The sequence below is a fragment of the Gasterosteus aculeatus genome, chromosome 6 (genome assembly GCF_964276395.1).
Source record: "Gasterosteus aculeatus chromosome 6, fGasAcu3.hap1.1, whole genome shotgun sequence".
NCBI lineage: Eukaryota > Metazoa > Chordata > Actinopteri > Perciformes > Gasterosteidae > Gasterosteus > Gasterosteus aculeatus.
The window spans coordinates 2062835-2088943 of record NC_135693.1 but is presented as its reverse complement, the minus strand read 5'-3'; the positions used below and the strand labels follow the sequence as shown (position 1 = coordinate 2088943).

Here is a 26109-nt window from a genome sequence, read left to right as displayed (position 1 = left end):
CTGTAACATAGTTAAATTTCCATCCCTTGCTTGTAAATTAACGGCCAATGTTATGAATAAACTTTAATCTTTACATTCCAGCCACTGAAATGATGGCAAAGGTGGCGCATGGTATAGGGAGGGTGTGCTGTGCAGCGCAAGGTCGACGGTTTGAATCCTGGCTGCTCCCTGTGCCAAGTCGAAGTGTCCCTGAGCAAGACACCTAACCCCCAATTGCTCCACATAAAATTATGTCAAACCATGGGCGTTTTGGATAAGAGTGACAGCTACATGTATAGTAATGTCCATCCATCCATTTTCAACCACTTATCCGGGGTCGGGTCGCGGGGGCAATAGCTCCAGCAGGGGACCCCAAACTTCCCTTTCCCGGGCCACCTATAAGTCAAAATCATCATCGTATCTCATGAGATACCATCTCATTATGATGACTTACAGGACCTGTTTTTCAGTGGCCGACATGGGCTTCCATACATTAACCTACAACAGATGTAGATAGATTGTGATTCACTGGACTTGTATGTGTATTTCCACCACCTCATAAAATATATGTAACATGCAGTTGAATTACGGTAGTCTGCTATTATTGTAAATTGACAGCTTTAACTGTTTATTCATGACATTGGCCGTTAATTTACAAGCAAGGGATGAAAATTTAATTTATGTTACAGTTATTATGACATACTGTAAGATACCGTTAGAAATGCACCGTAAATTTACAGCAATTTGTTACAGTGTACTCACAAATGTAAAAACACAGACTTGGCAATCGTCATCCTCCCAGTCGCCTTATTGGACCATGAGGAATGAGTGTTTTAGTAAAGCTCTGGGAACAAGATAATGAGCACAGTGGAAATTTAGAAATCTTGTCAGGCATTTCATAAGTTAAGTTAAGTTTAACTGCTTCAACAGCAAACATTTTCCATTGCTTTTATATATATATACACTCAGTAACTCTGTGTGTGGGCGGCGGGTCCCCTGACACCCTTGGGCCCCAAAAAGCCCTCAGCGGATGTAGACACCCCCTCCCGACGTCACGGCTGGAGGCTGGCTGCTCGCGCGGAGTTGACTCCGTTCACCTCCGACGGAGACGCTTTCCTGGAGTTCTCGGGCTTCTCAGACCGCGGACCAAGTCCAATCTCGCCCGGAGGAAGCTGCGGCGGTTCGGTGGGCCTTCGTGGTGGAGGGAGGAAGAAAACGGAGCTACACTCACACGTTTTTGTGTCCACTATTCATAATTTACTCAAGTTTCAAAGTAAAAGCAACGTTGTGTTGTTATGTAGCGGCAGCTAACGAGGTGTTTTAACACGCCGTGTCTAAAGACAGTGACATGCTCGGGAATACGATCGTTTTCCTTAACTAACGTTACTTGTGCGAATTGAAAGGAGTGTTTCACTGAGCCGAAAGGAACCCGGACCTTGTTTCCCTGAGAAGTTTTTTATTTTCCCTTTTGGCTTCTCATTCGGTGCGGATATGGCCCGGATAAGATGGGGCCTCTTATTTTCGATCGGCTTCTTTCTCTCCCCGCTGCGCGTGTCCCCGGAGCCGCAGCGGAGGCAGGCCGGCTTCAGGAGGCTGTACGCGCCGCAGCCCGGCCCGGCGGCGGCGGCCGCAGCGGGCGGCGGCGCGCGGCTCAGCTCCATCTCCACGGGGCGGCCGCACGCGCGCAACGTGGAGCTCACCGCTAACTACGGCGGCCAGGTCCGCACCCGCAGGATGGGGAACCAGGCGGCCGCAGCCCCGCAGCTCAGGCAGCAGCAGCAGCAGCAGCAGCTCGTCACGCTGTCGGGGTAAGAAACTCTGGACGGGTGACAGCGAGGAGGAATGTGGGCTGGTGGGGAAATGAAAAGGGACCCAATGGCCTCCCGTGATGTCACCGAGTCGTAATGACCAAGTTGTAGACTTTGGGGAAAGTATTTCCAGAGTAACGTGGGCTTCACCTCTGCGCCATTAGTCCGAAGGCTGACTATTAAAACCTTAACTTGTGGCACGGAATTAATTGAATTCTTATGAGTCCTCCGTGTGTCTTCGGTGAAGTACAAGTCACTGATGTGTGTTCGCTATCACGCTCATGCGACGGTTCAATGGTGTGACCTAAATGAACTGCTGGATGTCTATGCGCTATAATGCAGTTATTCACTGGTGTTATTTCCGTGGCTCTCAAGCCTTGAACGCGCTTGAAGCTGTAAATCATTTGCACACAGCATGGTCATGTAGCTGTCGTGTATTTGTGCCAGTGGAAATCAGCACATGGAGGGTATCTGCGTGCCTTCCGGTGAGGTTTTTCCTGCGTGTACCAGCAGAGTAGCCGGGTCATCTTGTTAGGTGTTAAGCCGTGAAGATTTGGAGTGTATCTCGTATCATGAATGTAAGCCGGTAAAGATTGGCAAAAAACACGCGTGTGTCTGTGTAAATGCAATATTTTGTTTCCAACATGACAGACCTAAAATTAAAATAAATCAATTAAATGCAGTTCTAAAAACCAACTGCTTGTGCAGCAGCTCGTAAAATCACTGCTCAGTCATTTAGTAGTTGATCACTTTTGATCACTAAATCCCTTTAAATGTGTGAACCAGGTTTGTTTCTGTTTGAAGCATTTAAAGTCCCCCAAAAAACACAGTTTTACATGGTGAAGAATGGACTTTCACAAAACAATAAACCTTTGTAACTTTTCATCACAAAGGTCTAGATCGTATTAACCAAAGTACACATTAAATTCATACACAAATAAAATTGGCCTGAATTTCTGTTGGGTTTAGAGCATGAACCCAAATAACTTTTTATCACGTCTACCTACCTAATACATCTAATCAAACGTACAGCGGCCGCTGCTTCTTCAACATTTTGTACAGGGCCTATTAAGCCAAATTGCAGCTCTGAAGTATTCAAGTCCTATCAGATAATTTGGTCTTTAAATATCTTGTGTGCTAAGTTTGGTCATTTTTGCTCATGCGTTTTCATGACGCTGTTTGACAAAACATGAAAAGCTCTGTGGGCTGGCATCATAGGCGTCTTACTTTTTTAAGAACCAGATGTTGATCGGATTTACCTACTAAGAGAAACAAGCCAAAGTATAGAGACATTAACTTCCTGTTACCAGGAAGACTGTGTTTCATAATCAGCTTGTAGACGTCTTCAGGCCCCGAGTTTCTTGGGACCAAGTGCAGTCGAGTTACATCCTTTCATTTGTTCATGGCAAAGGAAAAAAAGGTTTTCTTTATTTAAATTTTTTTGTACATTCTAGATTAACATTTAAGACATCAAAACTATGAATGAGCACAAATGGGATTATGTGGTAAACCATATAATTTTAGATTCTTCAAAGTAAATCTACCTCGCGAAACTGATCCTAAGAGTGTGCAAAGCTGTCATCAAAGCAAAAAGTCTAAAATGTCACACTTTTTGTTCACCACATAATTCCATATGTGTTTCTTCATAGTTGTGTTGTTTTCAAAAAGTGAAAATAAAGAAAAAACATTGAGCGTCTTTTCACCAATACTGTACATACCAAATTGTCATGCAGCTAGCCGAATCATAGGATTGGGGCCAACTTTTAACTCCGCAACTAAACATCCCTCGTAGAATGCAATTTTTGCACCTTGCTTGTAGGGCTGGGCGGTATGAAAATTCGATATCAAATTCATATCTTGGTATTTTATAAGATTCTAGCGGTTTGAAGGAAATGCAGTTAGATACACTTATCTGCCTGAGTGTTCCAACTAATATAACCAGTCAATTAGGCCCTTTTATACCACACACATTGCTGATTGGTGGATATGACCCTTCAATTCAAAATCTTAAAAAAAACACATTTAAAAAAAGAATAAGAAGAGGGAACAAATAGAGGTCACCATGCTGTGTTTGGTCCGCCAGCTTAACCGAAGCTGCTCAGATTGTGAACCTTAACAACTGTCCGATGTTTGACCCGTGAATACAGTTCAGCTGGGATTGGCTGTTACCCTGAAACTGCACCTTCATCACTGGGCTGCAGGCTTTTTGTTTTATTCAGAAAATGTCACACAGTGGACATATGAAGCAGATGCTGCTGGTAATGCGGCTCGTAATATAATCAAGTCAAGTGCGCTAACAATCTTATGGCTAATTGTAGGAGCTAAGTGATTTCATTTCAATGGCCTTCATGCAGGATGTGTACAAACCACTGTTTCTCATCAACTTCTTCTTGGCTCAAAGCTAAATGTGTGGGGACCGACATTTAAATGCAATGAGCGGCCAGGAATGGCCAAACTCATAGACGCAGTGATTTCACAGCCGACTCTCAAGTGGTCGATCAGTAGACCAACGGAAAAAAAAAGACATGGAGTAAAAAAGATGAGATGCATGATCAACAAGGATGTCTCATGTCTACCCGATGTTATAATACGGGTAGATGAAATGCAGCACTCTGATTGGTTGAGAGTACGTCACAGGCTGAACATTATTGAGCCGTAATGTACAGTACCTGTTTGCATTGATCTGAGCGTTCCACATCCCTGCACACCCAAAATGAGTCACGGTTAGTTATCGTGTGTCGACCCTCAAATTGTTACGTTATTGGACGATAAAGTACAGCTTCTCGTACCTTATTGCTTAATTAAACCCTCTGAGGCAAATTTGTGATTTGGGGCTGTATAAAAACAAATGTTATGCATAACTCCTAAAACGGTCCAAGGGGCGCCAACCGACGTCATCATCTAATTGGGTTTCTTCGATGATGATGTGAGTTGTGAGGTCACAAGTTTGTCCACCTTCCAACAGCCTCAAGCAAGACTGTGTGCAACCTTCCCTAAACCAGAACTAAGCCGATGAGATTCAGGTTAAAGAACCAGACTAAACACAACACCTGATTACCATATCCAAAAGTCCTCGCCTTTGCATTGGTATTTAGTACCACAAGGGTCCAGATCTCATGAGTTCTGTGTTTGGGGTGGTACTCAAGTCAAACATCTGGGGAGGATTGTTGGAGGCCAGACGATTTCTGCCACGTCAGATAACCATGATGGAACATTTACAGACTGTAAAGCCCTCTTAGGCCAATTTGTGATTTTGTGACACACAATGAAATTAGTTAAAAATAAATATTTATGATGACTTAACGTTCAAACTCTTGAGCATTGTGGACAACAATTTAAATTAGGTCACAGATATCTGATGAAACTTGACGTGGCCTATTTATTACCTAAAATGTATATAGAAACAGCCAAATCCGACCGGCAAGTGATGGATTTGTCCAATCAGGTGTCCGAAGGGTTGATATTTGAGTAGAAGAGATAAGTGGCAGTGTGACGTCTACTTGAAATGGCATCTCTTCAAAGCGTAAATAGTAGTATTGTATGAGCACAGAGTTCTGGGGCGGCATTGCAGCTCAACGGCTTGGTTTTCTGTTTGCAGGGTGAATGTCTGTGGAGGGCAGTGCTGTCATGGATGGAGTGCTGCTCAGGGGTCGCAGAGATGCACAAAACGTAAGTGTACGCTCGATTTTTTGTATCAGTCTTTACTTGACTTTTAAAACATACTTGCTGTTGCTAAAGGTACTAAACGTAACCGTGGCTCTATTCAACAAAATACAAAATGAGAGCTGGCAAATGCATCATTGTTAAGTCTTCTTCATTCAATACCCGTTCCAGCTTTCTGGGTTTATATCGTTGTCTCACGTCGTTTCTCAGAGAATTGTACATGTCAGTTTCAAAGCCTCTAACTAATCAGACAATTTGTTCTCACGTACAAACGTGTTATAATTAGGAAAACATTCATTTCATAGATGAGGTCCAGTGTCTGGACAGTTTTTAATACCATCGGACTGCAAAGACCATGTGTCTCAGAGTGAAAGAGAATCCGGTCTGAGATGGACTGTCTGTCTTGGCCCATTAGTCAGATCACTTTCTGGTTTACAAGATCCTGCCAGTTTGTGATTTAAGAAGTAAACACCTCTTCCCAAGTGCGGTGCTCTGCTGGGGTGTTGAGACTGAAAGAGAGCCTAAGTTCTCTGGCGAGCACCAGGATGTGAGAGATCACACAATCTGGCTCTGACACGGTTCTCACGGTCATGACATTTTTGTTTAAGGATGCAAGGACAATTTATTCTATGGTCATTATGGAACACAGGGATGCGCTACAAACGCAGGAGCCCATTTTAAACACAAGAAAGACTTGACTTACAAAACCAAAACAGTAGAACATTCCTGTAGTGACAGATTTACGTCCTCTGCAACCACGTAGACCAAACTAATACAGAGCAGACCGTTCTGTTGTCAGGAGGACAGTTCATTTATTTTCAAAAGGTAATTTCCAACTGGGAAACACAGAGCAATGTTTCCACACAAGCTTTTTTAGAGTGGTCCAACTGGAAAAGCTGGATGGAAGCGAGAATATTTGATAGTTACTGCTTAAAAGTTTGCTTTAGTGGCTTTTTCTTTCTTTTTGAACACATACAATGTCCCGTCAGTTAAAACGCATGCGTAGGACTCAATATCAACATGAGAGTCTGATTAGGTTAGTTTATCCAAACGTCTGTGAGGTTGTAACCTCATTCGGGACTTCACAGTTTTGACATATTTGTGAGTTTTGTTTTTTTTCTTCACTCACTGAGCGCACATGTGAGTAAATGTGACGGAGCGGTCGGTCATGTTGAGGTCAGCTGACAGACATCCGTTTTTGGCACATCTCTACGTTGAAAAGATGTATGTGTCTGCAAACCATGCTCCTTTGGGCCGGTTGAATCTCCAGCAGAGCATAACATGGTGCATTGTGAATCGCAGTGAGGGTTTTCAAATATATTTTTCCCCTGCACGTGGGCTTATGTGGCCAATGAGTCGTGCTGAGTCACAGGGGCTAGATGACGAGGTGGAGGAGAATTTGCCTTGTTTTTGCAATCTTTGACTGATTTCCAGGGTGAGCGAAAAGCTGATCCGGACTTGTTTGAGCATTTGGGCGTACGGAAAACCTACGACCGGATTTTACACCGTTTATTTTGGCCACGAATGAAAAAGGACGTTTCTACGCCCATCAAAACCCGTAGCACGTCCCGGCTGACCTAGTAAACCCAATCGGGTCATCAAACAGCGCCTCTGGAGCCGTTTGAGTACCTTATCCTTAGTATTTGTTATGTGCGATGTGACAAAGCACCCGGCACCGAGCATTGTACCTTCAGTCTGCTGCACAGAGCTAGAATGAGACTGGCAAGAGGGGCTACGTTAGCATCAGGTAGTCAGGTAGTACAGGAAAGTACGGGGTTTATCCCAAATGATCTAGTATTTGGCCACACTGTCCGGGGTCCGCTGTCTGTATTTAAGTTAAGGATGAGTTGGATCCGTGACAACATCAAACGCTAATCTCCTGTAGACTGTAGCAGCCGTGTCCTCCATCACTTCACCAGACATGACAGTGAAAATGTCAAATGGGAGTAACTCTAAATCCAGCTGGGCAAAATACACAGACCACATTGCAGCTGGTCTGGTCCGATAGTGCTGGAGATCGGTGCTCCGCTCCTCGAGTCAGGTTCTCACTTTTGTCTTGCAACGTTCACTATGCAGTTCTTAAATCTAGGATGTGTGTTCTTAAAAAGGATCAGGTTATTAAAAACAGTGCAATAATAATGAGAGATAGTAGCATCAGCAGCATGTATTGAATTTGGCTCTTGTTTTACTAATCATTAGTGACTGACGTGTCAACTTCATCTCTTCATCACAACTTTGCTGCAAGGGACAGTTCATGCTGATTAAAGATGTGCTATTTGTGGATGTTGACAACATCATCCCTTCTGTGTTTTTCATTCAGAAATCTGGCAAGAAAGATATTATCATATCTGATAGAACTGATCAGAACATTGTAACAGACCGTAGTTGAGGGTGACTGGGTTCATACACGTCACACTGAAGGCAGTAGGTGTGATTTGGGTCGGGGGGCTCAGCAAAGGTGCAAAAGCAAACCTAAACCTCTAGGGAGGTTTTAAAAAGATAAACCGGCCATGTACGGGAGCAAACAACATTTACAAAACTACATTTTCAGGTTTGAAATAGCTTTTATGTCTTCAAGTGGTTGTCAGAGTCAAATGGGATCCAATGAATAGCCAGCCTGCTGAATAACTTCGGGGCTCCATAGTTTCCTTGCTGGCTGGTGGAACATGAGTGTCTCTCGCCCAGAGCATTAGCGAGGCCTATAGATTCTCAACAAACTGTCTTATCACAGCTAATCTGGACTCCGAGGGAGAGCAGTGACTCTGATAATGAGGAATTCAGTACCTCATATATTTATGTCATATCTTTCCACTGCTACGTACTTCGGAATTCAGGCAACATCTGTCCCAGCCACATCCAACGTTAAACAGGCTTGCAGTTCACAAAGTCTCAGCAATTTTCTCTCCTCCTCTTTGGAATTTTCTGGTCTTGCATCAAGGAAAATCATTATGCCTCCCGGTTTCTGCTCCTCACCTTGGAACCCGACCACATAAACACAGCCACGCAGTCACTCACACACACAGAGACACACACACCTTAAGTATGTTTAACTCTTGCAGACCTCAATTTGAGTCTGGACTGGCACCCCAGGCACCTGGACCCGGAACCATTACATCACAAGGGCAAGGACAGCATTCTCTATTTTTTGTTTCCAGCTAACAAGCTATCGTCACTTAGTTCATCTCACATGTAACAGAAGGAAGCTTTTATGTAGCCGACCCCAGTCAGAAGAATGAAATCTATTCACATACAGACGGCAGCCGCAGCTCCAGGCCAAAGAAGGGCGGGGAAGAGACTGTCCACATCTGTGGGGGCAGCGATGACGTCATCTTTGAGGATGATTCACTCAATGGAATAGAGTCATAGAACTTATAACTCTTGTAAGATCTTGAAAGATGGGGCACATATTTTTGGTTGATGTAAACTTGACATACTGTCACCTCTCGTGACAACTACTTTTACTTTTTCAAAACTTAACTTAAACTGGCAAAACTATGGATCATTCAGTAAAGAAGTTAAAACACTTAAAGAAAAGAACTGGCTATAGTTACTTAACAAAATATCAAGGCATCCAATTGAAAACAAAATGAAATTAATTAATCAAAATAAAACATTATGATACTTTATTCTGTTTAAGTGCAACATGAATTATGTTGACTTAATACCCTCTTCTTTACTCAATACCGAATATATGTATGTATATATATTCAAACCCCATTCGATATTGATACATATATATCAGGGATGTGTGGGGAGGCAGGACTGAAACGCAGAGTTTAAACAAAAGACAACAAAACAGAAGGCCGACATAAATATAGAGAGATAAAGGGGTAAAACCCATTCTAGAATTAATCTACAAAAGTAATATAAGAGGTACATTCAATATGTCTGGTTGAATAGAGACACTCACCTCACCTCTTTCCCCATCGGATCTCTGTTGGTCTGATTATAAACCTCCCTATACTGATATATTCCAATTATATTATAACATTTGATACCATATATTTGATATTCTATTTAATTTATCAGTGGTCTAGTATGTTGTAACATAAACTCTTATACTGTATCTCTATCTCTATACCTGATAGTATCCAACTACTACTACTACTATATTACTATTCTATGACAACTTATTTATTCCATACTATATCTTAATGCAACATTGTATAATGTTTATGTTTTAAACTTAAACTGTATTCTGTTATGCTTCTAAATATCTGACAAACACTTACATTATCAAAGCATAAAGCTCCCCCGCTAAAATAGTTCAAGGGAGGCAACCACCAAATAATTAGTGGTTGTTGCAACATTATACAAATATATCGACGCCTTTGCTCTGTCATCCCTAAAGCATCACACAATGGAGGAGGTAATGGTGGCACGCTCCCAGTTCGCAATGGAAGAGGGCTGTACTGTGAGGAGGATTTGCGGTTCAGATGGTTCAATGCCAGGCTTTGCCGGACGCATTTGGCATGAGATTATCAGGCGTGTTGAAAAATACCCCAGATCAGCAACCTTTGCCGATCTCTTGATTTTGAGTAAGCAAGAAAACTTGCAACATTTGGGATTGAAAGCCAACAAAAGACCCACACTGAGAAACATAAATGAGGTAAATGAGTAAATACTACACTCATTTATGGACTCATTTATGGTCTCATAATGTTCAAGTCAAGGGTGACATCAAGAGGTTAAATTCTTTAGAGCGGTCTAGTGTTTGATACCAATCCACCTTATTTTACACCAGCCGTTACCCTGCCAGTACAGTGTCTTCAGATTCATCCAACAGGCTGCTACTTAAGTAAACTGTAGCTGGGTGAAGCTCAATCCATGCTGCGATTACAGAATGTATTTGCATGCCTAACTTGCCGTGGAGCGTTTGAGGCAACTTGTGGGGTTGGATGCTCCATTGCAAACATAGGCCTCATGGTCTCAATGGGCTTTAAACAAACCAGGTTGCACAACATATAAAGTGTCAACTCCTATTTCAATGGCCATGTTTTAAATGCAGTTCATAATGTGCATAATGTGGATAGCACAAAACGACATTCATGTTGCACTCAGGTGTGAATGTTAAAAATAATGAAAACTCCTTCTAAAGATTTCAGATGTTGCAGAACAGTCCAAACAGATAAACCTGGTACGTTGATTGTACATTGTGATTGTCTTGATAAATTTGGACCACCACAGAAGAGGAACCTTTTTCCTCATGCCAACAGATGTCTTCATTGGCCATTTAGTTTTCCCTTCATCAATCTGTCACACAAGACTCAAAGCCACCAATTAGACCAAGGAGCCTAGTGAGAAGGTGACCCGAGGGCCTCTTATTGTGTCCTTTCCCCTGCTGGCTTTCCACACACGCATACTGACACTGACACACAGATAGGGAAATGCTTTCAGTAGAGTGGTGAAATCAAACGTTTTCATCAGTGAGATTACTTTGAGGATAACAGTGTTGAGGAATGAGTATGGTTAGAGAACAGGCTGCAGATGTGTGTTATCTTCAATCAACATCCTCTGTATGGTTTCATCCAAACGTATCTAAGCGTGCATGTGCATGGCTGTGTTGTCCTTAAGCCAGGCTTTGAAGTTGATTAATGGATACCCCTATCATCTGCTGTGGGAGACTCTTTACAGTTGATGCATGTTGAACATTTCAGTGACCACTTGTGCTACTGAGTCATGTTGGGGGTGCATGTAGTGGGGCTGGAATAGTTGCGTTAATGGCAGAAGCATTTTTCTTGGAGGAATTGGGTCTTGGAACTGCGTTGATCCTCAATGTTAACTGTCTTGTTGGATAATGAAATCCGCTGAAATGACATCACCCATATGATATTTAGTGACTGTGCGTGATAACATACAATTATGCGTTACCAGCCTTTGCAAATAAGGTTAGTGGGGAAATTAGTTGGCTTTCTCTGGTAGTTGAGTTTTCCTGGTGTAGACCACAGAAAAAACGATAGTTGCCTTTTGGTTGTAGTCTGCTTTGTGTTCATATTGTCCATTTACAAATAAACCAAGAGTTCTTCCAGCCTTAATCACTGATTATGTCTCAATGGCCGTCTCTTGAAGCACCAGTTTCACTTCTTATTTGGTTAAAACATTCAAATTCCCTCATCCTTATTCTCGCCATTGGAACTGACAATGTTTGGTCCGGGATGGAACCGAGAGTGTTCAGGTGTTAAATGATTTAAATGATAAGCGCAAAGCAATAATATAGGTTTAATGATAGATGAGATGTAGGGGTGGGAATCTCTTGGCACCTCGCGATTCAATTCGATTCCGATTCAGGGGTCAACAATTCGATTCTAAACCGATTATTGATTCTAAACTGCTAAAACGATTATCGATGCATCTCGATTTTCTAAATTTTCTCAAATCTGAGTTTGCTACTAAAAGGGGAAAAAAGGGAAGAAACCTTAGGGAGAACGTCAGAGGAGGGATCCCACTCCCGGGATGGACAGACTACAATGGATGCCATGTGTACAGAATGAACAGTATATAATACATGCAATTCCTATGACAGAAATTATTCAAGTAACTGTGAGTAGTAAGCCAGGCGCACAGCAGGACCACTGCAGAGGCAATCACCATCAGATAGAACCACCATCAGATAGAACCACCATCCACAGAAGCCTGTGGGGAGGGAGAGCACAGAGACTTTAGGAGAGGGTAAAGTTGGTTTATGAGTACAGTAATATGATTAATATCTAAAATAATAATGATGATGATGATGGCAGCAGCAGGCGTCAGCATGGCCACGGTAGGTGTCAGGACCAGGGTCCCGAAGGAACCACAATCTACGGAGACCTGATAGGGGAGAAAGCACAAAAAAAAACTCCCGGAAAGAAGCTGAATTAGTCATGTGCATTAATAAAACGTGAATCATTGTAGAACGAGAGCGTGAGAGAGGAGCTCGGTGTGTCCTAAGAATTCCCCCGGCATTCTAAGCCTATAGCAGCTTAACTAAGGGCTGGTCTGGGCTAACCTGAGCCAGCCCTAACTATAGGCAGAATCAAAGAGGAAAGTTTTAAGTTTTACTTTAAAAGAGCTGACCGAATCTGCCCCTCGGACTGAAAGTGGAACCTGGTTCCACAGATGAATTACCTTCTCTAATTTTTTACAAGAGAAAAAAAAATCTTTGTCACAAATAGGATTTTCTATCAACAATGCAAGAACCAATGCAGCTTGCATTTCAACACAATATGCAAGTAGCCTATGTAAAAAAAACATCTTTTAAATGAAGAAAAAGCTGCTCTTAGTCTCAGACAGGTCCTTATTTGTAAAATACCGGAAAAAAGTCTAAATCTGTGAATATCTTGCCAACTTTCGATACGGATCGACTTTTTGGAAAATGGAAATAATGAGGTAAGATATGCGCAGGCTCCTCCATAGTTCGGTAAAGTTATTAGATATATTTAGATTCAGACTGACGGACCGGTCTGCGCGCTGGACGCATTGCTCTTAATGTGCCGGTAATAATTGTAAATGACGGTTGTAGCTGGTTGTCATCTATGGTCCACTACGGTTACCGAAGGGGGGCGTTTGTTTTTTGACAACATTTTATCTCATAATTTCACTTTTTTATCCCCTTACATTAGTGCGGAAATGGGCTTCTATAGTTGTGTGAATGCATCACTCCAGCCAATCCAAAGACGGGGTTTGTAACCAATCAGGTGTAGAGACCATGGTCACTGGCTCCGCACCCTTACTGTCAAAAAGAAAATCAGCGAGCGCGAAAACACCTTCGAGCGCGAGCGAGGAAGTTCAAGCTCCGCAAGCGAGCAAATATCTTGCGCAAGATTAACTTTTTTTTATTTTTTATTCCGATTATTAACTTTTCTGAATCGAGACCGAATTCTTCTAGAGAGAATCGAGAGAAATCGAAAAATACCCATTTGACAATTTAAATTGAGTCAAATTATTGGCAAATGCCTGTGCTTAGGATGAGACAATCACTATCAGCAGTACATTCGATAAATGGTAATTACAGTAGCAGTGTTTGTTAGGCAGGACCACTGCAGGAACAACCCCCGTCCACAGGCTGGTCCCAGAACCGACCCGAACCATAAGCATAATCACAGAGGAAAGTCTTAAGCCTAGTCCTAAAGGACAGACAAACTAAGAAATACTTGCTTTGGTAAGGAACGTTTTTAATTGAGCTTGTGTGAACTAAAGTGGTTTGTTAGAGAAATGTGTTTTGTCCAAGGCAGTTCCTCAATAAATGAGTTTAACATTACAGTCACAAAATAGACATCCCAGCCCCCAATCCAGCCTTCCTTTTTGTCTTGTTTCTACCATGTCAACGTTATTCATGATTTATGATTTTTATGATTCATCTGTATTTTCCAAGAGAAGGAGCCTATGTCCAATGAGGTGTGGGATTTGGGTATGGGATGGTTGGATTCCAAAGGCCACACTGTTTTTTTCCAACTAATTCCAATGAAAATTGCAAGACATTGTGTTGCACCTCGGCCAATTTAATTATTTAAATCAAAATTTACTTTTTATATGAAATTACTTAGTATCAGATAATCCTAATGATCTATTTCTGATCTAAGAATATGTCAGCTCCATCATGTTAATACTCTTATTCCTCGAGGCACAGCGAGAGCCTTCAAAGAACTGAATTGAATCCTTCTTATCTAACCGTAAATACCCTACAATGCATAAATGAATGAGAAGCAAAGTGCACTCAAAATCATAAAACCTCAAGTTACTGTCGTCACTCATGTTTATTTTCCTTCCTCACTTTCTCTTTCTCTTCTCTCTGTATGGGTTTTGTGTTACAGCCAACTGCATCCCTAAATGCCAGAATGGAGGAATGTGCCTCAGGCCTCAGCTCTGTGTCTGCAATCCTGGCTCAAAGGGGACGGCATGCGAACAGAAGACGGCGGCTATACACCCCATTCCGTCCCTGCCGGGTAACGGGCCCACCAACGGGCACGCCGCTGGTAATCCCAATGGACACACCAATGGACACAATGTGGTACCCCAGCGGCCCATTCCTCAGCAAGTTCCTGTCAATGGTTATAACTCTGCCCCCGCTCCGTCCAACATGGCCCAGATGAAACTAAGTGTCAAGTCGCCCCCACAGCTTGTAAGACCACATTACATCCAACAGCATACCCAACAACAGTAAGTACCACGCTTTATTGGCTCCAATACGTTCACTTTACTTTTTCCTCCAGGAGATTTAGACCATTGACCCTTTTTTACTACATGCTTATATTGACATTCCAGCCTCCCAATTGTCGCTATTGAGAGAGCATGTGTTTTATATCTAATATTACCGTACTTCATTACTTTGAAGACACAGTGACTCTTTTTACAGAAGGGGAAATCATCACTTTATGCATGCTCTATATGCAAAAGAAACTATTCCCATACCTATCATGCTAGAAGAACAAGAAAACCAAATGTAATATATCTCTATTTACCTTTTTGAAGAGATAAGCTATTTTATTGAGTTGTTCATTTAAGTTTCTTCTGGTAAGCATGGAAGGAATGTTTTGGGATCGCCCCATTGGCAGAAAGAATTCAATTCTCACAGGGAGCTATTCTACAATTGTTTCTAGCAACAGTGAAAGTCTGTCATCTGATGGGGGAGAAGAGAGGGCAAGATTTGGTTGCTTTACCAAACTCCCATTTTGCAATGTTCAGGATCAATAACCTTTACGCTGAAACACCATTTCCCAACTTGCAACGTGGTCTGCCTAGTCATTAGCATACACCCCACCATAATCAAAATGCACATTACTGTGGTTAAAGGAACTTGCAGATCTAACTTGGTGATAAACACAGCAAGAAAAATGCTGTAAAAACAGTCATCCCTTTGATGTACAGGGAATGAGTCTGACATAGTTATTAATGAGTTAACCTTTCAGAAATCTGTGCAGAAACGATATATTATATGAATAAAGGATATAAAGGTTCCTAAACCAAACAGATTAGTCTTGAGAGAAAGTTTTAAGGATACTTGTCAGGGTAAGCTTGCATGAATTGGCGTTAAACTAGAGTCAAGAGAGTTAACCAAAGAAAAGGCCAGATTGGGTGTTGATTGGCCCGACAGACGGGATATGGGGATCCCATTAAACTGGAAAACAGGATGGTGCGAAAAAGTGTGTGAAAAAACTACCAAATGGCGTCACGTACAGGATTACACTATGCAAAACAAACAAATGGGGACTGTTCTACACACGTTTACCATCTGAGACCTGACTAGTACTAGTAACTCCGGTTCAGTAGCCCTGGATTTTTAACTGATTGATTATCAACCCTACTTACGGTCACTGATCCAAATAGAATAATGTTACATTAGCAGAACCAGCCAAAACCCACTGATAGCCTGTAACTTTGTAGCAGTTTAGTGAATTAAATAATTTCAGTAGCTTAGCATTTCATTATATCATGGATTCAAGCAGTGGCGGCGGGTGAAACATTTCCTAGGTAGAGCTATCCAATCAATTTCAGCGAACATCCCGCAATGATGTCATGCAAAACTGTAAAGGTATCAAAAACACAATACTAATTTGTAGTTCAACATTCAACATGTATTGCAACACAAACAATAGTTTTGAAATAAAAGTTTAACAATCTTTGACACTAAGAAGGATTGGCGAATCTCTCAATAACCTCTTAAGTCAGGAATGTCCCAGACAAGAGGGCGCTCAATCCTGGGGCAAAAACAATGTTGCCCCAGGTTGAGTCTATTTAAGGATGTCGTCCGTGCCAGAGTTCTTCACTGAGTCTCCAACATCTCACCATTGATTCATTAATGGCAAGTCTGTGTGATACGCAGGTTTACCCACTAGGAAAAGTCAAGGATTTCTGATACCCACCAACAAAAGCACGATGATACGTAACAACATCGTTGTGACAGAACGCTCTAACTGTCAATCATAAATTACCCCGGTCTGAAGGTCACGTCACGCATGCGCGGCCTACCAAAAGATGACCAAAACTATAACGATTCTTGCTTACTAACAGGCACATTGTCCTCTCAAGTCACCAATTTCGGTCTTTAGTCATGCACTCCCGCCACACATGCAATTTCTCACGCAAAATAATGAATCGGACTCCGAGCCGCGTTCCTATTCAACCTCCCCGTCGGCCGTAGCGGAGCGTGGTTGCCCATAACTTGCGCCTGTCTGTCTCACTCGCGCGTGGTAGCACGTAGGAAATGATACACCAGCCGCACCGTTAAGCCGCAGGGTTCAAAGCGTAGGAAAAAAGTAGCCGCTTATAGTCTGGAATTTACCGTACACTATAAAGATGTTCTTAATTTCCCTCCACCCGTCTGCCTCAGTTGCAGTTGAACGGACGACAGTAGTCCTCGAGATTCAGACTCCTACACACACACACACACACACACACACACACACCAGTCCTTCGACCCTGACTCACCATCCTGTTTTGGTAGAAATGAGTGGAATCTGCTCCCAGATATTTAAGACGTAACAGACATTCCTTGGACAAGCCTTTATTTGATTTGCTGGATATTTTGCTGGAGTGGAAATGTTTATAACCTGTGTCACTGTGTCACTATTCTGTCTTACAGCTCAGGTTTGAAGGTCTTTGTTGCTGCCAAATGTGGGACTAACCTAACCTACTCTACAAACAGTTGATATTTTGTATCCAGCCAGTACTAAAATCACTTACTCTTTTGGCTATTTGAACGTAAAAACACCTGTAGGTTGCATGTATTTGTACACATATCATAGTTACAGACCTGACAACACAATATTGTCACAGCAGTGAAAACACCCAGAACTCACTGATAGCCGTGTAGCAGTTTAGTGAACTCCACAATGTGAACATGAATTGACTAATAACAGATAATGACTGTCCAGAAGCATTTACCAGAGTTTTTTTAATTTTCTTCCAAATCATACATGTAAACACATTACTGTACATCATAAAGGAGAGAGGCATCCCTTATACATGGTTGCATAACCTAAACAGAAAATCTATTCATGGCATTACAGGTTAATAACAGAGCTACTTACAAAGATATCCGTTTTTGTTTACTCATACTGTGGCAGGGGGCCTATCACATGCATGAGATTCAATGACAATGTGTCTGCCTGTCGCTCCTTTCCTCGGCTTTGTACTCTGTTAAATGTAGTTCTCAGTACATATCTTAATCACAATACAAACTAAAATACAATTCGGGGGAGACAATGAGATCCACACTCTGAAAACCAGCATCAGTAAGGTCGTATTTCTCAGATGACTAATAAAGGATCTTAGTTTCCTACGACTCATGCAGAGGAGTGGCTGCAGTCTTTGGATTCATGGCAATACAGTCACGCATTAATGTCGTTAGCCTCTGTTGTAGGCGCTGTCGTTGTGGCGGCTCAAATTGTAAACCACACAACATAATAGTGACTTCAGTAAATACCGTACATTCATTGTGAATGAATTGCTTTTTACTGCTAATCTTTTGATACATACCTCCATCCTCGGGTATTTATGTACATAGCTATTTACTAGCTAAGTTAGCTGGCAATATGCTTTTTAACCACAATATATCTGTGTTTCGTTCGGATTTCTGGTAAACACAGATATCCTAAACCAATATAACATAACATGAAAATCTTGTGCTTGAGGGCACACAGGTAATGGCTCACACCCAAGAGCTGATTTACAATCCGTTCGGATCGACCTTCACAGTTTTGGAACCGTGGAACAACGAGTATTTTCGTTTTAAAGTGTAATAATCATAGTGTGTAATAAAGTCTTACTGCTGATGGTCCTTATTTAATGTTGCACCGGTACGTTAAATACGTTACGATTTTGCATATTTCAGTATCAATACTTCATTAAAATCTCAGCTCTGCTCGCCAGGAGAGCGGGTTGCCCAGCGCGCGCCCACAACGCGGCATCACAGGGGAGACACGGCCTCACGTGCACGAGCTCTCGGCAGATGTCCTCGGCTTGTTGGAAAAAAAGATGCCAGAAGTGACATCTGGGAGTCCGTTACATAGCTGTGTCTAATCAATACTATGATGGTACCATGTGGTTTAATTAGTACCTTGCTGTAAGCTAATAGTAATATTGATTCCATTTGTTTAGTATTCAAAAAGCTGGGAAGGAACCAGATGATAAAAAAGAATTTTTGGCAGAATGTTTGACATTCAAACAAAGACGTTATTGAATGGTCATCACAAGCATTACATTTAGAATTCCCTGGAGCTTTTATTTTAAAATGATGGGACTCCTTTGGGGACAGAGGGGGCAAGGAGACACAATCAAAATGCTTTGCATACACTCAAAGAGTTTATTAAAGGATGGGCCTCATCACAAGCATTACAATCAGAATTCCCTGGAGCTTTTATTTTGAAATGATGTGCTATTGCTCTCTATGTGTATAGAACTTCAGTCACTGTTGTGACAGCAGCTGTTTCGTGTGTAAAAGGAAAAAACCCTGCTGTACACATCAAGTATTAGAGCTATTTCCCTGTTTGGTCAACTTAGAGTTAGTCATGCATAGATGTTTAACAAATTGTGATGCTCGTTCCTGCATACTGTCGAACAATGATTCATGGGTGTGGATCTTGTTTTACTATTGCATTTATAAGGGTTATATTTGACAACTTATTGTGTTTTTCCCTTCCCTCCAGGATCCGGCCGATACCAATGCACCCAGGTCTGAGCCGTCAGTATGTTATGAAGCCCAAATACTACCACACACACACCACCAACGCACAAACTCACCTCCAATCCCAACCCGAGAGGCCGATCCCCCTGACAGTGGGAAACAACGCTATCCATGGTGAGTGTCGACCTGCAGGTCACTTTTTGCTTTCATTTTAACACAATGTGCTACATGACACAAATATATGCACACAAAACACATGTGCTCCACCACTGCGAGGATGTGGAGAGAACATGGCGCTTACAGTCACAGGATTTCTTCAAATTGCAGCTCCAGCTGTAATGGCATAAAGACTTAAGCATTCCCTGCTGCTTGGGGCTGTCGAAAATGAGTTATTAGTCTCATTTTGTGAGGGCGATTTCAGACCAAGGCGGAGTGTGAGAGTGATTGGAGAGATGGACTAAAATAACTCTAATCTGGGGGAGAACCTCTCAATTGGCTAAAACAACCAGGGCCTACATAGATGTGAATGGGAAAGGGCTGTTGAGAGCACAGCCTTAATAACTGTTATCAAGCCCCATTGAAGTCTATGCTGCTCAACAGCCCTCCCATAGAAGGAACTCTATCTTTCATTTAGGTGTAAGCCAGTGCGGAATGGCTGCTGACACACACGTCATTAATAGAACTACGTAGGTGAAGCTATGACTGTGAGTAAAAATAGCTTGTTCGTATCCTCAGGCCGTGATTGTTATCCAGCATGGAACGTTTGGCACAGATTGGACTCAATCCAGTGTTTCACGGCGTGGGTTCATTTCCTGCTTTAATTTGTAGTTTCCTGCCTCTCGTGTCCCTGTGTTAACTACACCCACACGCTGTGTTTTCTCCTGTGAGTGTGAGTGTTCCTACAATGTAGGTAGCTGGTTACAATAAACAATCTAAATGTTATCTATGGGGTCAGATTGGTTTTAATAAAGACTCACAGATGCGCACAGAACAATTTACACTTATATTTGATTTACAAATTCACGCAGAACGATTCAATTATTATTATATATTATTTAAATTCCATATATATTTATGCATTTGTATGTATTTGTCTATGAATTTATAGATATTTGATTTTGAATGGCGTTGCTGGATTCAGAAATGCGTTTTTTTCAACATGGACATATGTGTAGCCAATCAGATGAACCCTCATTTTCAACCAATCGCATCGCAGCGCCCCCTCCCCGCCTGGTCTGAGTGAAACATTATTAATTAATGTCAACATAAACACGTTAATCTATGCGGTTAATGTGGCCAAGACTAATGCAACAAAATATTTAACGTAGTTAACCTACGTTTGTTTACTTCCGGTTTAAATTAAGATGGAAAGAACTTTTCACATTGGAAGTAAAACAGAGGCGCGACACACAGCAGAGACCTGTGCAGAGGAACTACTCCACGTGCCAAACAGAAGGGCTAGCTGCTAGGCTACCTCCATCTCTACATCTAACGTCACCCTGCGCAGGACACAGTCTGCAGAGGACCCCCACTGTGTCCCAAGACTGTGGTTTGAAAACGTCCTGGCAAAATGTGGGGAGATTGTTGGCACTTCAAACACAGCCGTTAAATGAGAGTTGAAAAAAATACAAAACGCATTTGGTGATAGTGCTTTGGTGATAGTGCTTCGGGTATCGAAGAACAAGATCTTCTAAGCACAATGAGATATCCAAAAGCTTGTCATGATCTTAGAGGTTCTTTGCAGAACTAGTAGAGTCAGACATGTGTGTTGAATATCAGGTAAATCTGACATACTGGGCGAGGGGCTTACAGGTCCAACCTCGAGGGGCACTGGAAGGCACTTTTGGAAGACACAATTATGAGACCTTTACCACAACCCACTCCGGATAAGTGTTTAAAAGGTAGGTGGGCAGGGCAAATACCCCCAAAACGCGCCCAAAGAGGAAACATTTCAATAGACCTTGCAGGACTGACGTCGGCTGCTTGGGCCCTAATAAAGCTGCAAGCAGCATTGATCAGGCTCTTGCAAATTCATGATCGTTGATGATTCTGATAGGACTCTGGTTGGCGTGGCCATGCATTTCTGGTATTATCATAAACCATATGCCAGAGCTTCAGTATTTGCTGCATGGACCAGCTCTTAACAAGGTCATTTTGCCAGGTCTTAAGCCAAAAAATAATTAAATGTAAACCTGTATAGATTGACAAACCGTGTGACAGCGAGTCATATGAAATGGCCTTACTTGTATCCCAAGCATGGTCTTCCACACCTTACATTTATAAACAGCTCCTACCCCACACCGTCAGCGTGTAAGAACCTAAGTTCATTGTATAAATGCAATTCTGAGCTGCGCAAATCACTTAGAGAAAAAAATTAAGTATTTTGTATCAGTATGGCTCGTGTTCAAACTCTTACATATTAAACAGCTCGTGCTTGGCTTTAGTGGTTTGTCATAAACTCCAGGCTGACATCAAAGTGGCCAGTGTGCATCTATGAATCTATTAATATATCATTTAAAATGATCTGTAGACTGCAGTTTAAGTGGTTGTGCAGGACACAGCTATGCGGGACGACGTGGTGATCTTGTTGACAAGCGTCCCCCGTATGGGGCACCACCGAGCCAGAACCCTCTTCACACAGAATTATCGTGTACTTGATACTCAATATCAATTTGGGCCTCCCCACTCACAGCAAATGTGCATATATTCAAATTGCACTTAAGGCCTCTATGTTGTATGTCAATGGAAATATGACAACCGTTTTTTGCCCAGCATGCAGTCTCCACTACACTAAGGTAGCAGACGCGTTTGCTTTTCTAAAACAGGAAGCTTTCAGCCTTTCTTTCAGCGTGTCTCACGCAACAGACAGCCTGTCAGCAACGGCCTTTGGTGCCACATCTGGGAAAGTAATCCCCTGTCTCCCCTCAAGTATTTGTTAGCTTTCCCACACTGCCAAAACACCCTCAGACACATGTTAATAGTCTTGGCGCTGACTGAAGGTTTAGGTACAGAGGATAAGCGTGCCAGCACCGCAATAACCAAATACGGCTGAGAGCCACGACGATGTGCAATCACAGAATTCTCCAGTAGTAGTAGTATAAAATGGTTTTATTAATGAATCATGGAAATACATCTTTGAGTAAAAAAAACAGGTTGTTCAGATAAAATGGTTAATCTCTTGTATGCCGTTGACCTTGATGTAGCTCTGAAGCTGAAATGTTGTGGTCTCTAAATAAAGTTGTTTTTCGGGCATTGGCCTCCTATTGTTGTGTTGATTAGGTACTCCAATTATTAAACAGGGCACTCCTATAGTATTCTTTGACTCATAATGGATAGGCAAAATATCTATATCACATCTAATCTGCATTTATCCCCCTTTGCTCTCAATGAAATACATCGCTAACAGTTCTGTCCGATTCCTTTTATTAACCCAGAACCTCCCCTTCTAACCATCTCATCAAGACTGGACCACTGTTATTCTTTTCGCTTCACAAAACATTCCTACTACAAGAAGTCATTTAGAACTTTTTTATTTACATTCGGCTCATTTACTATTCCTTAAATGAAGTTGACTTACCGTGTCTTTTTCTTTCTCCTCTTTTTGGGAACGATCCAACCAAATCCATTTATGGCCCTGGAGGCAATACTGAAAACACCTCTGCTTTGGCCTTTAGTTATAACCACAACATCATATTAGCTCCCTTGTTAAGAGTCCTTTTGCACGTGTTATGAATGTGTCTGGGTGTCCTATCCAGTGTTTTTTCCTGCCTCTCAGGTTTAGAAACATTCCTCTGGCTGCTTGGCATTACTCCATGCGTATACACTGGCGTGTGCAGCTGACAGCCACATCTCAGCACTGGAGACAGGGGTTTGGAGCTGACGCAGGAGACCAACAACCACTGAACCGAGGAGCGATATTAAAAAAGAATCAAGTTAAAATAATTGGGGAAAAAAATGTAAATCCACCCAAACATCGGTGTGCATTAGGTAGGAAGACTAGATGTGTGAGATACTTTGCTGAAGGTTGGGTTCTCCAGGATGGGGTGAGACAGGGTGATACTTCTTCCAGTACTTCTTCCTGATCTTTGTAAGAACTCAACGCAAAAGATCTTTGGAGTTCTCAAAAAGCATGGAAGCAGACGATGCACACGGTCCAACAGATATAGGAATAAAGCTCGGTATGCCAACATCCCACCTCTCACACACTTATAATGAGGTATTGGAAGACATCCCAGAGTTTTGTTTGCTGACTTCTCTCCGTCCCAGAATTGTTTTCCTTCACGTTTCAGAGGCGCCACGGGATTTAGGTGCAGTGGAACAGTGGGAGAAACAGCGAGAGAGGGGGAAGACACATCACACGTTAAATTATATAGTACATTTTGTGTTGATGTTTTGACTGGAGATTGGTTGTTTCGAGCTTCAACTTAAAAGTAATTTCACGTTTTCCAACGGATCAAAGAATCACCAAAGTTGGTGTGCTCTCCCTCCCCCTCTTCATTTCTGCCATGCTGTGCTCGGCAGTGGGCAACCATACAGGAAGGATCAAGGTGGTCTTCACACCAACCATCTGCAAATTAACCTGCATAGGAGGCAGATGTCACAACAACTGCGAGCTGGGAAACACTACCACCATCATCAGTGAGAACGGCCACGCTACAGACACCCTGACAGCTCCCAACTTCAGAGTAGGTGAGTGATCCACAGTTCACTATGTTACTTGTAAGACGCTGTATATTCTCTGTATGTTTCCTTATCTTCTCTCATACACAAACTGCAGGCAGACAACGCGTTTTTACTGTACAACTTCATTCAATGTCTAAAAACTGTAGTTGCAGAATTTGTGCTGTACTAACTTGTTTTAGGGGTGTTCGGTATATTCAGTTTTAAAGTTTTAAATATAAGGAAGACTTAGAATTCAGTCATGGGTGACTTTTGTTAAGGCGGATAAACTCCGCCCTCATCTTGAGCTCTGCAGGAGGTTTAAAGGCTTTCAATGAGTGTATATAGGAATAGTGCAGCCTCAGGTGATCAAGAAACAAGTTCCATGCGATGGAGCATGTGATGTGGGTGCTCTGTAATGTATCGCACAGACCTGGTAAACTGTCTCAACCTGCATCACTACTTACAATGAGCAGAACTCCTGCTCTGACTCATGCACAAATTCCTATTAAAACTACACTCAAACATTACGGATTGGGAGGGATTGTTTTTTTTTTGTTTACTGGAATGGATTTATATTGTTGTTGTAGCAGTTTTGCTTCAGGATTGACTCTTGATCTTGAGCATAACAATTTGACCCCCGAACAAATGACAAAAGTATCTGGACTTTGAAAACATCTGACAGGTGCAGAAGATCTGTCTGTTCTGTACCTACATGCACACACAAAAGATGTAATATTAGATTAGATTACACTACATTCAACTTCATGGTGGGGGGGGGGGGCTAGATTAGGAGATCTGAGGGAGGGAAGGGAGAGAGGGTTAGGGAGGGTAAAGAGATGGAGCGTGGGTTCTGAGATGCAAGACTGAATAGCTCCAAGTCACATGTCAGACTGCACTAATAAACTCACGTATATCACCCGTGTGAGGGGGGGGGGCACTGGCCCGATCCAATCTCCGCCCTTGCAGACTCATCGACTTGAAGCGCTCTCCCGCTAACTAGTTCTTAACTAGGCAGACATTTCGTGCCCTCAATGAGCCCTTAATTTGGCAATATGCTGACTTTGCTCAAGGGAATTACCCACAAGTCTGTGCTCTCCGCTCACCCAGCCTATCGTCCTGCTGCTGTCTCTTTTAAAGACGGTTGTCTCTCTACCTTCAGTACGTTCGTGCAGCTGTTATATACAGTATGAACGTTCCCCATTGTTTATCAACTCATCGTGTTAGCAGCCCCATTAGCCGCCTCCACTGCAAGGACTCCAGAGGGGGTTTATTTAGCTCCTCATCGGGGTAGATGTCCCTCCATTACAAATTTCCCTGTTGAGTCTGAGGTCCAAAGACCCTGACTTTATCATCACATATCATCTGTTAATAATAAAAAGAAATCTATTTATCTGACTTGTCTTTCCTGATTGAAATGCACTTGTAGAGGTGTCTGTATTTTTGTGTTTTTTGTTTGTATCGGTGTTGGATGCATTAGTGCATCAGCGTCATCTTCTTTTTTCTCTTCTCAGTGGTATGTCACCTGCCGTGTATGAATGGTGGGAAGTGCAGCACCAGGGACAAGTGCCAATGCCCTCCCAACTTCACTGGAAAGTTCTGTCAGATGTCTGTTCAGAACGGGCACCAGCAGACGTCAGCTGGCTACAACCGAGCTCATGTCCATTCCACACAAACACTGCCTCTGACCTACAGCAACGGCCAGAACCCCGGTGAGTGGAAAGCACGGCTGTGATGCTAGCAGTACAATTAAATAAAAATAACATTTTTGTTATCTAAAAGTGTGTAGAAAAAGTAGAGGAGTCCGAATTTGTATTGTTTATCAGTAAACTTCCTGGAAAGGATGCGTTATTTAGCCTATTTGCTGGAAGTCACACGTTGCAAAGGATGCACTGAGGACCTTAAAAAGCATAACTCAGAAGTTTTGGAAAAGCCAGCACTTATGTAGAGTATTAAGCTATCGATAGTATAAAACATGTATAAACTGTTTTTTAAAGCACCATACAGTCACAAAAGACAATCTCAATTAAAGCTGCGAGCAGCATTAGTCAGGCCCTGGCATTTTTACGCATGTTGGGAATCCGATAAGACAATTCTGTGAGTATCATAAACTGCATGTAAGAGTTAGACAGTATTTTTGTCAAGGAGGCGGGGTGGAGAAGGCAGGACTCATACGCAGACTTGCGGAAAACAAAAGGACTTTAATAGTCAGAAGCTCAAAAAACAGGAACCGGGGGCAAAAGCACACAGACGAGAAACTACGGCGATCCAAGACGAAAGACATGCGTGGCGAAAGACAATGACGCGACCAGTGACACAGGAGATACACTGCTTAAATACACACTGGCCGGGTCGGGGGCATGGAACGTGGGGCCGGTACTGGCCGGGTCGGGGGCATGG

The 26109-nt window shown here is 42.4% G+C and overlaps 1 protein-coding gene across 5 annotated transcripts in view; it reads left to right on the top strand.

Annotated features, from left to right (window-relative positions):
- Window positions 1-639: 639 nt before the first annotated feature.
- Window positions 640-26109, top strand: part of ltbp1 (latent transforming growth factor beta binding protein 1) — a 68474-nt gene continuing 43004 nt past the window's right edge. For all 5 annotated transcript variants that reach the window (XM_078104628.1, XM_040178512.2, XM_078104627.1 and 2 more), the window contains exons 1-6: window positions 640-1787; window positions 5386-5456; window positions 14240-14585; window positions 19073-19224; window positions 23572-23739; window positions 25224-25421. In XM_078104628.1, coding sequence (XP_077960754.1) covers window positions 1471-1787; window positions 5386-5456; window positions 14240-14585; window positions 19073-19224; window positions 23572-23739; window positions 25224-25421 — 1252 coding nt within the window. In that variant the 5' untranslated portion in view covers window positions 640-1470. The remainder of the gene's footprint in view (window positions 1788-5385; window positions 5457-14239; window positions 14586-19072; window positions 19225-23571; window positions 23740-25223; window positions 25422-26109) is intronic.